The sequence below is a fragment of the Hakea prostrata genome, chromosome 5 (assembly GCF_041222555.1).
Source record: "Hakea prostrata isolate BN-2017 chromosome 5, UWA_Hpros_2, whole genome shotgun sequence".
Classification (NCBI taxonomy): Eukaryota; Viridiplantae; Streptophyta; class Magnoliopsida; order Proteales; family Proteaceae; genus Hakea; species Hakea prostrata.
In genome coordinates this window covers 1,420,996-1,435,249 of record NC_142604.1, presented here as the reverse complement: position 1 = coordinate 1,435,249, position 14,254 = coordinate 1,420,996, and the positions used below count along the sequence as shown (strand labels likewise).

The 14,254-nt window shown below is 38.1% G+C and overlaps 1 protein-coding gene across 3 annotated transcripts in view; it reads right to left on the bottom strand.

The window, feature by feature from the left end:
- Window positions 1-14,254, bottom strand: part of AAE17 (acyl-activating enzyme 17) — a 44,047-nt gene that overhangs the window by 11,899 nt on the left and 17,894 nt on the right. For all 3 annotated transcript variants that reach the window (XR_016173400.1, XM_089155023.1, XM_089155024.1), the window contains 2 exons: window positions 10,727-10,767; window positions 10,523-10,648 (listed from right to left, as the gene is read on the bottom strand). Coding sequence is in view for 2 of the 3 variants with exons in the window: in XM_089155023.1 (XP_089011149.1) it covers window positions 10,523-10,648; window positions 10,727-10,767 (167 nt within the window). In the remaining variant the exon portion in view is untranslated. The remainder of the gene's footprint in view (window positions 1-10,522; window positions 10,649-10,726; window positions 10,768-14,254) is intronic.

Genomic DNA, 14,254 nt, shown 5'->3' with positions numbered 1-14,254 from the left:
GTCTTCTCAACATTTGAAGATTCTACTTTTTTACTTGGGCGTTCTTCCTTGGAGACATAAAGTTGCAGTAAAGATGAGGACAAAAATCAAATGGAAGTCTATAAGGCAGACGTAATCTATAAGTTTGAAGATCAAATTGCGAGATGTTTACCGGACAGATGTTTTATACTTTTTTGGTCAAGTTGGACATGTGTGATATCCATGCCTCAACTTGAGGGGGAGTGTTGGATTCTATTAGGAGTCTAATAAGAGTTTGTATAGGAGTTAAATTAGAGTTTGCATTCATGTAAACTTCTATTCCTTGTAATAGTCTACTTTCCACTTTATTATAAATAAAGGGCTTGAGATCATGGATCAACAAGCCATTCTACTACAATCGTTTCTTTCAACATTTTCTATAGCCACTATTTGTTACCTATTGCATGGAAGATCTCACTGTATGACATAAAGCTCAAACAAGAGAGAGAGAGAGAGAGAGAGAGAGAGAGAGAGAGAGAGAGAGAGAGAGAAACAGTTGACAAAAATTGATCTAGAACAAAAACCAGTGTCTACCTACTGCCACTAGACTGTCGAATATATTTATAACGTGTGAAATAGTAAGAAATACATCCAACAATGAAATCAAAGTCAAATAGAAAACTACCAACTAGCCTATCTAACAAGAAAATACAAGCCAATCACAATCAAACCTCTCTCATGACACGACAATCCCCCTAAGGTGAGTAGATTCTGATACAACTTACAAGTACCACCAGCAACAACAGAATGTCCAACCGGGGACTAGAGTCATATGAGCCACAAGGCCCACAACCTTACTCTTCCCTCCAAGCTGGGGCATACAAATCCATCATGCTCTGTGTAAGACTACCCTAAAACCACCCTTGACCCCACCGAAGGCAACTAATGAAATTCAGGCACTGATTCAGCATATGCAGAAGCTTCAAAGAAGGTATCTTGGCACTAATGAATTGCCAATGGGTAACTGTAACACCCATTCCCTTTCCGAGTTTTAGAATAACCGATGAATGTACTCTTCATAGCCTTGAGAGACAAATTATCTACTTAAGGGTGAAAAATATAAGCAAAGCGAACACAATTAAAACCCGAGATGACAAAGAAAAAAACAAGGACGTTTTGAGAAACGCAATAGAGGGAGGAAAAAAAGAAAAAGTGATTTATTGGCGAGAACAGAATACGGCATCTGATTGATCAAACATGTAACGAGAATGACATCACACCAGAGCTGTTTAGGGAGACCAATAAGGATAACTCAGATCAAGCAATCTCCATAAGCATGTAGTTTCCAGGTTTTAACAAGCCTTAGTGTATCTGCCAATAATAATCAATATGATACTAATATGATAGCCAAAAGAAACAAGAAACTAGCATTAGAATACATAAGAAACATCATCCAATTCATACAATTAATTGAATGAACTTGTCTCGTTGCACTATATTCTCATCTTATAAATGAGATACATTTTATATCATTATTTATAGTGTTGTCTGAGTCAAACTGTATTTTGCATAAATCATTAGCATTTCCCCTTTTTTTAATATAATTCTCATAAGTATTTAGGAGTTACTTGCATCGTTCTGATATGATGTCTCTAAACACCCTTTTGTTACCAATACAAATCTTCTTGTTTTTCCATTAGCAAATCCATTTTGTTGGGGGATTACGTCAACAATTTACGAATAGTGCTATAACCAAAATAAAAGGTAGAAGCTGATTGAGTGTATTCAAGTGCATCATCAGAATGAAATACCTCAATAAGAGCATTAAATTAGGTTTTTATTTAATCATAAAAATCTTTGACACACAGAAACTCAGAGAGATCTTTCAACAAGCACACCCATAAAATGCGGGAATGATCATCCACAAAGGTAAAAAAAACAAGAAAAAGGTTTAACATATTCTGATATAACAAGAATCCAAAAGTGGGGATGAACTAATGAAAATAAAATCCAACTTCCTGAAACTGGGCAAATAGCAAAGGATGACCTATGATGTTTCCCTAATTCACAGGCTTCATACTCCATGTGAGACATCAACTTATAGCTTGGGATATATGTTCAAGCTTGGATTACTTGGAGTCCTAACCAAAAATGCAATTGGAGAGGAGACACACTGAAGTTACAATACCAGTAGCACAGGAACAAACCAACCAATGTCATGCAGACAGTACAGTCCAACCTTTTCAAGCCTGCCATAGATGATCCTTGTCTTAAGACCTTGAGAAACCCAATAGGAAGAAAGATGACAGAGCAGCTTAGAGTTTTTGTCAGTTGACTAACAGATAATAAATTCAATGCTAACCGTGGTTGATACAGAACAGGATGCAAGGTCATGGATGCAGTAGATGATTGCAGCCTGCAGATTCTTGGTAAGTGTAAGTGAATGTTTATAGCAATCTTGAGAAAAAGATTGTTGATTGAGCCCCGGATGAGGAAGCAAGATTGATGTCACTAGAGGATACCTATGTGGTAGGACCATTAAATGCAGTAATATTACCTAAGGGGGGAACCTTAACTGGTTGAAGATGTTTACCCAATAGGTATCAATTATGTGACTGGCTTGCCACAAAAGGTACGCTATTTGGGAGGCAGTCACCCTGCTGTTCACCTATACCTATGCCACTATGACCATGACTGCCCCATGAGCCATTCCCTTGCCTAGAGAAACCCAACCACTACTAGCAACAAAGGCTGAAACATCCTTAGGGTAGGGTGAGACATCAGCTAGGAAGAAGCAACACCACACTGAAGATATGAACAGGACTCGTTAACCAAGGGCGCCTTTTCTACGGCAAGTAATCAACTCTTTACAGACTGCTAGTCGGTATTCATCCTTCCATAAATTCTGTAACAATATGTTCTACCTGCCAAAGTTGTAAATGCTCCATATTTTGATAGTACAAAGATGATGAATTTTGAGCTCCTCTCTTGTACTAACAAATGAATTGAAGTATTCATTCAACGACTTTCCATTTTGCTTGAGAAAGGACAGTTTATCATATCAATCATATACACAAGATATTCCCCTGTATAGAGGAGTGATTTAATTCTGAGAGGAGGAACTAAAAGAGTAAGGGGCAAATCTAAAATAACTTTAGGAGAAGAGGTCTTAGGTCTTGTATCTAGTATGGCCTCGATCAAAAGAGAAGTATGATTATAACCAATAGAGAGGGGCTGATGGGCTTCAACTTTGGATCACTCGAACTTTATTAATAGCAATGTTCTAAATTTCGTGAATTTTCCATCTTGATACTGAGCGAAACAAAACACAAGGCAAAATCAGAAAGTATGAAATTTTGGCGAAATCTCGCAAGAAATGGGAGAAATCTTGTGAAAAAGGGGTCTTGGTATGAGCAAAATTTCGAGCTTCCTTCTCAGAGCTTCTTCTTTGGATCGAATCCAAGGTCTTGTTAGGATCAAAACCCTAAACCGAGAAATAGTTAAACACCGTACATATCTCAACTCTCAAGGTAATATGGGCTTTCGCATGAAGAATTTCAATGCAAATTGCTCTGCGAGCTCCATTCCCCACAGGGGGCTGCCGCCCCCTGCCAACCCATATAGTCATGCAAAATTAGGCCCACATACATAACAATTCTCTCTCCTGTTCTTGAGTGATTTTTGCACTATTTGAGTGAATCTTCAACATCTACCACTTGTTATTGTGTGTTTTCTGCCGGCAAACACGTGCATCATGTGGATCTTAGTACAATACTGCTAAGTCACTGACTACAGACCTTTACACCTTACTACTTGTAAATTGAATTTTAGTTATTGTATTTTTTGTTGCATTTCAACGAAGATCTCCATGTTCTCTTGCATCATATACATATTTGTTGGATTCTACTAGGAGTTCAATTAGAGTTTGTGTAGGACTTAAATTAGAGTTTGTATTCATGTAAAATTCTATTCCTTGTATTAGTGTACTTTTCACTTAATTATAAATAAAGGGCTTGAGATCATTGATCAATCAACTATTCTACCAATATCGTGTTTCTCAACATGGCATCATAGCCTAATTTCGATTTGGGAAGTGAAAAAAAAAGAGAGAAGTGTCGAACCTACCTCCTCGCCTCTCTCTCTCTCTCGCTATCTCTGTCACAGAAAGACCATCGCCCATCGCCTTTCTTTTTGGCAGTTCTTCAAACCCATCAAAGACCCATCGAAACCAATCGCCCTTTCTTGCCTTTCTTTCTGGATGTTCTTCAATACCCATTGAAACTCATCACCCTTTCTGGCTGTTCTTCAGTACCGTTGCATTCGGTGAGTTCGATTCAACCAAGAACAGAAAAAAAGGGAAAGAAGAAGAAGAACTCCGCCATCAACTATCTTCACCATCTCCATCTAAGTTCCGCCATCGCCGCCATAGTCACCTTCAGCCTTCATCTTCACCATTGCCATCAACACAAAGCCAAGTAACCTTCTTCTGAAACACGACCTTCAACCCTTAAAACCCTTCTGAAAGTCTTTATAGTTAAACCAAACTAAACCATATTTGGACCAAACCAGTTCTCTTTACATTTAGATCAGATCCATTGCTCTTTGGCCGGACCATATGTTTGGTTCTCTTTACATTTAGACCAAACCCATTGCTCTTTGGCCGAACCATTTAGAGCAAGGTTTTGTTTTCATCCTACGGAAGTGCTGTAGAATTTTTTTTTTTTGAAATCGCTATTCACGTGTTTGTTTTTTTTCCGGGTATCCTGGAAATGTATATTGGGTGATTATGTGCATGTCTAAGAAAAATTTTGTCTAAGGAGTTTGGTATTTAAGCGGACTGATTGTGTCCCTCTAGTCTTTTTGGAAACTTTCCTGGTGTACTTTGGTTCAACAATATACTAATTGGAGGTAACCTGAGGAGATATTTTTCACGTGTTATCATTACTTATAATTGTTTTGGGTTGTTTGGCTATTGCATTCTGCAACATTTCTGTTACTTTGAAAGGTTGAAGACTGAAGAACTACAGATAATTTTGTCAACAAGACAACTATTGATGGTACTCTTACTCCCACTAGCTCCGATAATTACCCCACTCTTCATCCTCTTCCGGTAAGCTTTGATGGGACAAATTATTTGATTTGGTCCCGGTTTGCTTACTTGACTATTGCCAGAAGAGGACTTGTTGGACACATTATGGGCACCACTATCAAACCTACTACCAAAGGCGTTTCATAAGATAAATGGATCTCGAATGACTCTTTTATTATGTCATTTCTTTTGAATTCCATGATTCCAAATATTGCCCGTGGATATCTATTACTTGATACTGTAGCCCAAATCCGGAAGGCTACTACTGAAACATATGGACAGTTGGGGAATGATGCACAGGTTTATGAGCTACGAAAGAAGCTTCATTAGACTACCCAAAAGGAACTAACTGTGGCCCAATATTATGCCGCGTTGCGATCTCTTTGGCAAGAGTTGGATCATTATGGGGATTATCATCCCACTAACCCAGATGATGTGACTACTTATAGGAAGCACATTGATAAGATTCGGGTATATGACTTCTTGGCAGGTTTGAATGTGGAGTACGATCAGATTAGAGTACAAGCTTAAGTCGTTCTCCATTTCCTACACTAGAACAATCTTATGCTCTTGTTCAGTGTGAGGAAAATCGTCGCTTAGCCATGCTTCATACTCCTATTATGGAGAAATCAACCTTATAATCTGTTCGCACTAAATCTGATCAAGCTAAGGAGATTGTCAAGTGTGAGCACTGTCACAAACCATATCATATCAAGGCAAATTGTTGGAAACTGCATGGGAAGCCTGCTAATTTTGAGAAAAAATGAGCACAAAGAAAGGGAAAACCAAAGGCTAATCTTTCTGAGACAGTTTTCACCATACCCTCTCTGAGACGTTGGTTTTTCATAGGAGGAGTTCACTACTCTGTGACATATTCTGCAGTCTTCTATTGCCGGCGCAACCTCGACCAAGGCTTTCTCTGCTACCCATACCAACTCCTACCTTGCTACTTCAGGTAAAACTTTTATAGGCTTTCAAGTTTCTTCAGTTTCTACTCCTTGGATCATTGATACAGGAGCCACAGATCATATGACAGGTTTATCCTCCTCTTTCTTACAATATTCTCCAACTTCTGGAAAGGATAAAGTTCGAATTGCTGATGGCTCATATTCTTCCATTGCTAAAAAAAAGGGGTCATTCAGCATTCTCTATCACTTTCTTTGTCTAAAGTTTTACATGTTCCCTCTTTCTTTACTAATTTGCTCTCTATCAGTAGTCTTACACATGACTTGAATTGTAAAGTGACTTTTTTCACATCTTACTGTGTCTTCCAGGATTTGGTCACAGGGAAGGAGATTGGACATGGTAAACTAGACAATGGACTTTATTTTGCTCAAGCCGATTGAAGGATCTGTGCTTTGCCTACATCTTCTAATCCGGTCCATTCGGTAATATCAAACCTTCATTAGTGGCACCGTAGGCTAGGTCACCCCCCTTCTAGGAACTCTTAAGAAAATATTTCCTGATTTGGTTTCTTCTTGTAACGAGGATAATTTTTTTTGTGAAGCCTGCATTTTTGCAAAGCGGACTCGTTCTACTTATTTACCTTCTCTTCATAATAGAAAAACTATTCCTTTCATGCTAATTCATACTGATGTGTGAGGTCCCTACCGACGTGTCTATTACTGGCCATAGGTACTTTGTTACTTTTATTTATTGCCACTCTTGTTCTACATGGATTTATCTTTTAAAACAAAAAAATGAGGTTTTCCAATGTTTTCGTGATTTTCATAATATGATTAAAACTTAGTTCAATGCCACTGTGAAGATCCTTCGCAGTGACAATGGCACAGAGTATATTGATGGTGAATTTCAGAGATATCTCTTTGAATCTGGCGTAATACACCAAATCAGTTGCGTTGATACGGATGCCCAAAATGGGGTTGCCGAAAGGAAGAATCGGCATCTCTTAGAGATAGCCCGTTCCATCATGATTGCTATGAATGTACCTAACCAATACTGGAGTGATGCTATACTCACTGCTTCTTACCTTATGAATAGGATACCCAGTAGGATACTTGGTTTTAAATGTCCTAATGAGATTCTTCAGGGAGCCTCTTCTTTTGTTATTCCCCTAAAGATTTTTGGATGCGTGTGTTATGCCAGAATCACAGCCCACCAGAGTAAGCTGGCTCCCCGCAACCTACACTGCATATTTTTGGGGTATCCTGCTACTCAAAAAGGGTACAAATGTTATCATCCTCCCCGGAAAACCATTGTATCCATGGATATAATTTTTAATGAGTCTTGCCCTTACTATACACCTCTCTAAGGGGAGAGTCCTAAAGGAGAGGTGTTCTTTCCAACTCTAGATCTTCTTATCACACACCAACACAACTTAAGAGTTTCCTGACCAGGGGGAGACTTCAGCCAGTATACCTGAGGACTCTAATCCTCCCCCTTCGTTTTCTGAACCATGTGAAGAACCTAGCCAGGGGGAGACCACTCCTAGACAAATTGTTGGGGTCTTTCAAAACCAGATTGACCAGAATAAGGAGGTGCAGACTTATCAGAGGAAGAATTACAACCGGCTAAAGCAGGTGGAGAAAGGTGATATGTTACCACTTTAGTCTCCTGCTCCAGAATCAAATTCTAGTGTTCCCCTTAAGATATCTTCTTCTGATCTTCCTATTGCTATTAGAAAAGGGGTCAGATCTTGTACTCAACATCCCATAGCTAAATATGTTTCTTATAACTCTTTGTCTAACTCCTACCGTGCTTTTATATCCTCTCTGTCATCTATATCTGTTCCTAAAAGTTGACAGGAAGCCTATGCTGATAAGAGATGGAAGGCAACTATGGTAGAAGAAATGCAGGCAATGAAGAAAAATGACACTTAGGAGCTGGTTACACTTCCTCCAGGAAAAAAACCAGTGGGCTGCAAATGGGTATTTGTGGTTAAACAAAATATGGATGGATCAGTCAACAAGTTGAAAGCTAGACTAGTTGCAAAGGGGTTATCCAAACCTATGGGATTGATTATCAGGAGACCTTTGCCCCTGTTGCGAAACTAAACACTGTTAGAGTTCTGTTGTCTATAGCTATGAACAAAAACTGGAACTTGCACCAACTAGACGTAAAGAATGCCTTTTTACATGGGGAGTAAGTAGAAGAAGTCTATATGGAAATCCTACATGATTTCTCCAATGACAATACTGCAGGGAAAGTTTGTCGGTTGAAGAGGTCAATTTATGGGTTAAAACAATCTCCTAAATGCTGGTTTGGACGCCTCCTAAAGGCAATGACTTCTATTGGGTACAAGCAAAGCAATGCTGATTATACACTATTTGTCAAGAAGTCAGGTACTAACATCACACTTCTCATTGTCTATGTAGACGATATTGTCATCACAGGGAATGATGGTGAAGAAATTCAAAAGTTGAAGGACTTTCTTGGCAAAGAGTTTGAAATTAAAAATCTAGGGAAGTTACAGTATTTCTTAGGATTGAGGTGGCTCGATCAAAAAAAGGTATATTCCTATCCCAAAGAAAGTATGTCCTAGATCTATTATCAAAAGTGGGAATGTTGGGGTGTAAAGCAAGTGATACCCCTATTGAAGCTGGAGCTAAACTTAAAGAAAAAGAGGGAGAACCAATGGATAAAAGAAGATACCAAAGGCTGATAGGGAAGCTTATTTACTTGTCCCACACCAGGCCAAACATCGCTTATGCTATAGGGATAGTGAGCCAATTCATGTATGATCCATATTTAGCTCATATGAAGGTTGTTACCAGAATACTATAGTATTTGAAGGGAACTCCCGGAAAAGGAATACTTCTATCACCCACTGATAATCTAAAAGTAGAAGCATACACTGATGCAGACTGGGCTGGATCTCCAGACAGGAAGTCAATTTTAGGTTACTATACCTTTGTTGAAGGTAATCTAGTTACTTAGAGAAGAAAGAAACAGAATGTGGTAGCTTTATCTAGTATTGAAGCTGAATATAGAGCTATGGTTCGTGGAGTTTGTGAGCTACTATGGTTGAAAAGCTTGCTACAAGATATTGGAGTCCAAGTTCCAAATCCTATGATGTTATACTGTGACAACAAGGCTGCTATTAGTATTGCTAATAATCCGTTGCAACATGATCGAACTAAGCACATTGAAATTGACAGGTTTTTTGTCAAAGGAAAGTTTGAAGAAGGGCTTATCTGCATGCCTTTTGTAAGATCTGGAGACCAAGTAGCAGATGTTTTCACTAAAGGTTTGAAAGAAAGAGATTTCCTTCCTATTGTAGGCAAGTTGGGCATGATTAATATCTATGCCTCAACTTAAGGGGGAGTGTTGGATTCTACTAGGAGTTAAATTTGAGTTTGTATAGGAGTTAAATTAGAGTTTGTATTCATGAAAAATTATATTCTTTGTATTAGTGTACTTTCCACTTAATTATAAATAGAGAGCTTGAGATCATTGATCAATCAGCCATTCAACCAATATCGTGTTTCTCAACAATATTTACATTGGTTAAAATTCATGTTCCAGAATTCCAGCTTTTGCTCGAACACAGCCGGGTATGTGCAATCAAAAACACCACTTTGGGTTAGGTTTTAAGCAAGAATAACACTCTTAGTGTATTTATTGGGCCTCAAATTAGGCTAGATACCAAAAACCAGGCCAGCATGACCCCAAAAACCCACCGAGATGGAGGGTTGAAATCTCAAAAAAAAAAATCCGAAATGAGCAAAATTTTGAACCTTTGATTATAAGTCCATCAATTCCTCAAAATATGAATGCCATCATCCAAAAAGAGAAATAATTTCAATTCTTAAATTTACCCACCAAAATTGGGTATTGCTTGGTCAAGGAGAAGAAAGCTATTCTGAAACAAAACAGCCACCAAATCTGCTCCAACTAAGGTCAAGTGAGCTGACGAGCAAGGTGAATCAATCTGGAAAATTTTGAAAGCCAAGCGATAGCCAGATATGAAGTAATTACATATACAAAAAGTAAAACACCGGCAGAATCTGTCACAGCCTTCAGGTATTCTCAATGCTTTGAGCATTCTGTGATAATCAAAGAACATGTAAAGTGAACCTATTTTGTTCCATTAATTAGGACCTGAACATCACATAAAGCACACTACATTGCGGCAAACCATGACCAAGAAGCTTTTAGAATATCAAAATCTGGATCTGCGGGTGACTGGTTTTAAAGCACTGATACCATGAAATAAGCAAGAGAGAGAGAGAGAGAGAGAGACAGAGAGAGAGCTTAAAGCAAAACAACTACTACCGAATCTCTCACATCAGGACACTCCCTCTATCATGAGTATGTCCTAATACAAGTACTGACAGCAGCACTAGAAGGTTCAATATGGGTCCATAACTTATATATAGAACACAAGGTAACAAAAGCAAAAAGAAAAGAATTATATTTTATTTTTCTTTTATGTTAACAAAAATAAGGAAAGATATGGATGATTTTTTTTTTTTTTTGGGGGGGGGGGGGGGCATACAAAAAGAAGATGCATACTTGGCGTCTTTGACTCTCTCTAGAAAATCATGCCAAGACAGATCAGTGTCACGCAATTTCCTGCTGAAGCTAGAGCCTTTAGCAGGGACAACGATTGCTGGAGGTGATTGAGCATCAACAACTTTGCTGCATGGCCCAACACAAATCATGAGTGAACAGGTAATAAATCTGCATTATTTGGCACAAATGATTTGAGGAAGTCACCTATATAAGGGTAGACTTCTGTTACCACGTGTAATAAAATCCTGACAACAAAATTCAAAGATGAAAAATAATTAGGGAAAGTATTTACTTTCTTTTGGATATTTGACACAACAATAAAACATTTGGATATTTTGACACAACAATAAAACAAGTAACTAAAAATGGGTCGTATTTTTAACTTAAAGAAGGCATTAGAGAAATTAAAAAGCACATGCAAGATTAGAGTGTATCAACTGAAAACTGGTAAATAAGGACTACAGTTAAGGCTAACAGTTACTGGGTAGAACTAGAATGATCCATAGAAGGGTTAGACTAGTCCGGAAACAACAGAACACCCACATAAAAATTTTAGTGACTAATAAAGATAAAAATCATTCAAGCTGGTCTTCAAATATTAAAAAGAGCAACTCAAAGTCAGAGATCAAACTGGAAAACTAATCTTTACCCGGGACCAGAATCATTCTCCTCAACAGATGAAGGCAATTAAACCACACAGGGGTGAGAACTAAAGTAATAGTAGCGGGAATCATATCCGAGGGTGATTTTAACCAACCCATCATAATGTATAGGAGAAATGCAAGATACACTAGACAAGTATGGAAATAGTCAAAATACAAATGTAAATGCTTAGGATAATGCAAAATATACTTTTAAAGCATAGAACACTAAAAAGACCATAGCCAGTGCTCAAGGCTCCGATGTTTAGCATGGTCAGAGAAGGGTCAAACCAACACAGCTACCCCAGTTTCCAGCAAGGCTGTTTCTAGTTTGAACCCATGACCAAGCATTCAGCAAGTCAATACTGACCAAGGCAACAAGCACAACCTACTAAAGCATAAAACACTATAAAAAGAACTAATATGCACAAAATATCATTATAAAGAGGGCCACGATGAAACAAGTGCATGTTGAGCATTCTCAGCTTGGGGATAGCTTAGGTGTTGTATAGTGACATTTTCCCCCCTTCCTTTTTTTGGCAGTCTCTAGGTCTGGCAGAGCTTTTGTGTTTCTCGGCCCTGAATTCTGTGTGGTAACATTAAAGAACGTTTCTGTAACTAAAAGTAAAACATAAATTGTATTGGTTATATTTAATAAAAATGTTTCTACTTTTACTAAAACTTACATAAAATGCCAATGATACGTGCCAAACATTATCTACAGCACAATTGATTAAACTAATAGAAAGAAAAGGAATATAATTTTTCTTCTTAAAAAATAGACACCGAACAGAACTTTCTAAAACTCAACACAATTTTGGAGGTCAGTTATGGTCTTCATTTAAGTATTGTAATGAAGACTGACAGACAGCTAACTGAAGTGATCCTAATTCACATAATCTCAACCTAGATTCAAAAGAGAATATTCTCAGCATGAAAACTCTCTTTTCCCTGTCAAAATTCTTGCCCTTGTAATTTTAAGATATTTCCTACTGCAATAAATTATTTTTCTTTTATGAAGAAATTGATTCATTTGAAGCTTTCAAGCACTACAAGAAAAAAAATTCTATTTAAGTTTTTATGCAAGAGAATATCTTTGACCATGTTATCCAATTAGTGATCCACATCATCACCAAGGTATCCAGTCTTAAATGTTTATCTTCCATCTGGTATAGATGGAAATGGCATTTGAGGGATTAGAGCTTCGAGCTGAGACTGTAAGCATTGAATTCCAGATGAACGTGTGGTTTAATAATTTGTCAGAACAGCTGATTTGCATAACCAATGGCATCTGACATACTGATCCTACAGATGAAGAAAAGCATTCTTAGTGCAGAGGGATGGAGACCACTGACAACTATGAAGCCATGGATATGCTTCAGAATCGGAATGTTGGTGCATCCTACTGATCACATGGATGAAGATAAGCATTCTTAGTGCAGAGGTATGGGGACCACTGACAATCATGAAGCTATGGATTTGCTTCAAAATCCGAATGTTGGAGCATTGTATCCGACTATCCGTATGCTTAGCTAGTGTTGAATGATAGAGATTTTTCTTTCTGATCACGGATGCTCACATCAAACATCTTTGCTTCAGCTACCATTAGATAACAGTATCCATGATTCAATTCTTACTCGACCGACCAATGCTTCGAAATGGTACATGATCAACTCCAAGGCTACAAACAACCTCAGATATTTAAAGCTTCAAAAAAAAAAACCTTCATCTACAATTTTGCTGAGATGCCTTGTATATAAAAAACAGAACTTCAATTCTTTGGTGGAAAAAAGTGAGAAGGATTACTAGAGATGAATTGACAAGTGAGAAGAAGATGAAGTCTAAAAAAATTTTTAATAGATCAGATATAATAGGGCTCTTGTCGGTTATTTGCAGAAACATAGGACCTGGAAACCCTTACCACTAGGTAAAAGACTTGCTTCTGTTGTTGAAGTAATTTTCTTGATTAATTTCACATTACAGGTTCTGTTTATATACAGCAGAGAAAGAGTTTTAACTCTATTGGAGACTACAGTGGTTACAAGGTAGATGAGATGAAATAGAACTGATCAAGAGAGGTTTGAGTCAGGTGAAACTCAATAGTTGAGATAAGGTGAAACTCAAGAAGACTGGCTAAGGTTGGATTTAGAGACCCAGTGCTTCACGTTTCATTGAATTGGTTAATACCCTTTCTCAAACTGATGGGACTATCTGTCACATTGAGTTTGGCCCGTAACTTCTTGAACCGTGGTGCAGTTAAGCCTTTGGTGAATAAGTCTGCAATTTGATCATGAGTGGAGACGTACTGTACCTACAAATCCTTGCGAGTCACACGGTCCTGAATAAAATGATAATCCACTTCAATGTGCTTTGTCCGTGCATGAAAAACAGGATTGGCCGCAAGATTGGTAGCACCTATATTATCACACCAAATGAGTGGTACATCGCAAATGAAGATGCATAAGTCCTTAAGAAGTTGGTGAATCCAGGATAATTCGGCAGCAGTGACAGCAAGGGCACGATACTCAGACTCTGTACTTGAGCGTGAAACGACAGGTTGTTTCTTTGTTGCCCAAGATATTAGGTTTGGCCCTAAGTAAATACAGTATCCAGTGAGAGATCGTCTGTCATCAACATTGCCCGCCCAATCGGCATCAGAATAAGCAATAATGGGGAAGGACGAGCCCTTGGTGATTAGAAGTCCTTGATTGCTAGTCCCTTTAAGATAGCGTAGTATCCGTTTAACAGCTTCCCAATGAGGAATGTGTGGAGAGTGCATATGTTGGCATACTTGATTAACCGAGTAAGTAATATCTGGCAGTGTGAGACTCAAATCTTGTAAAGCACCAAGCGTGCTTCTATAAAGAGTAACATCATCATAGGGATCACCATTATGGGCGAGATAACTTGGAACCAGCAGTCATAGGAGAAGCTATTGGTTTTGCTTCAGTCATTTTTGTTTTTGTTAATATATCTAAAATATATTTTGACTGAGAGAGATGAAGACTGGTAGAGATACATGTTGCATGAACTCCCAAAAAATAATGGATGTTGCCAAGATTCTTCATAGCAAATTAAGTCCCTAAGTTGT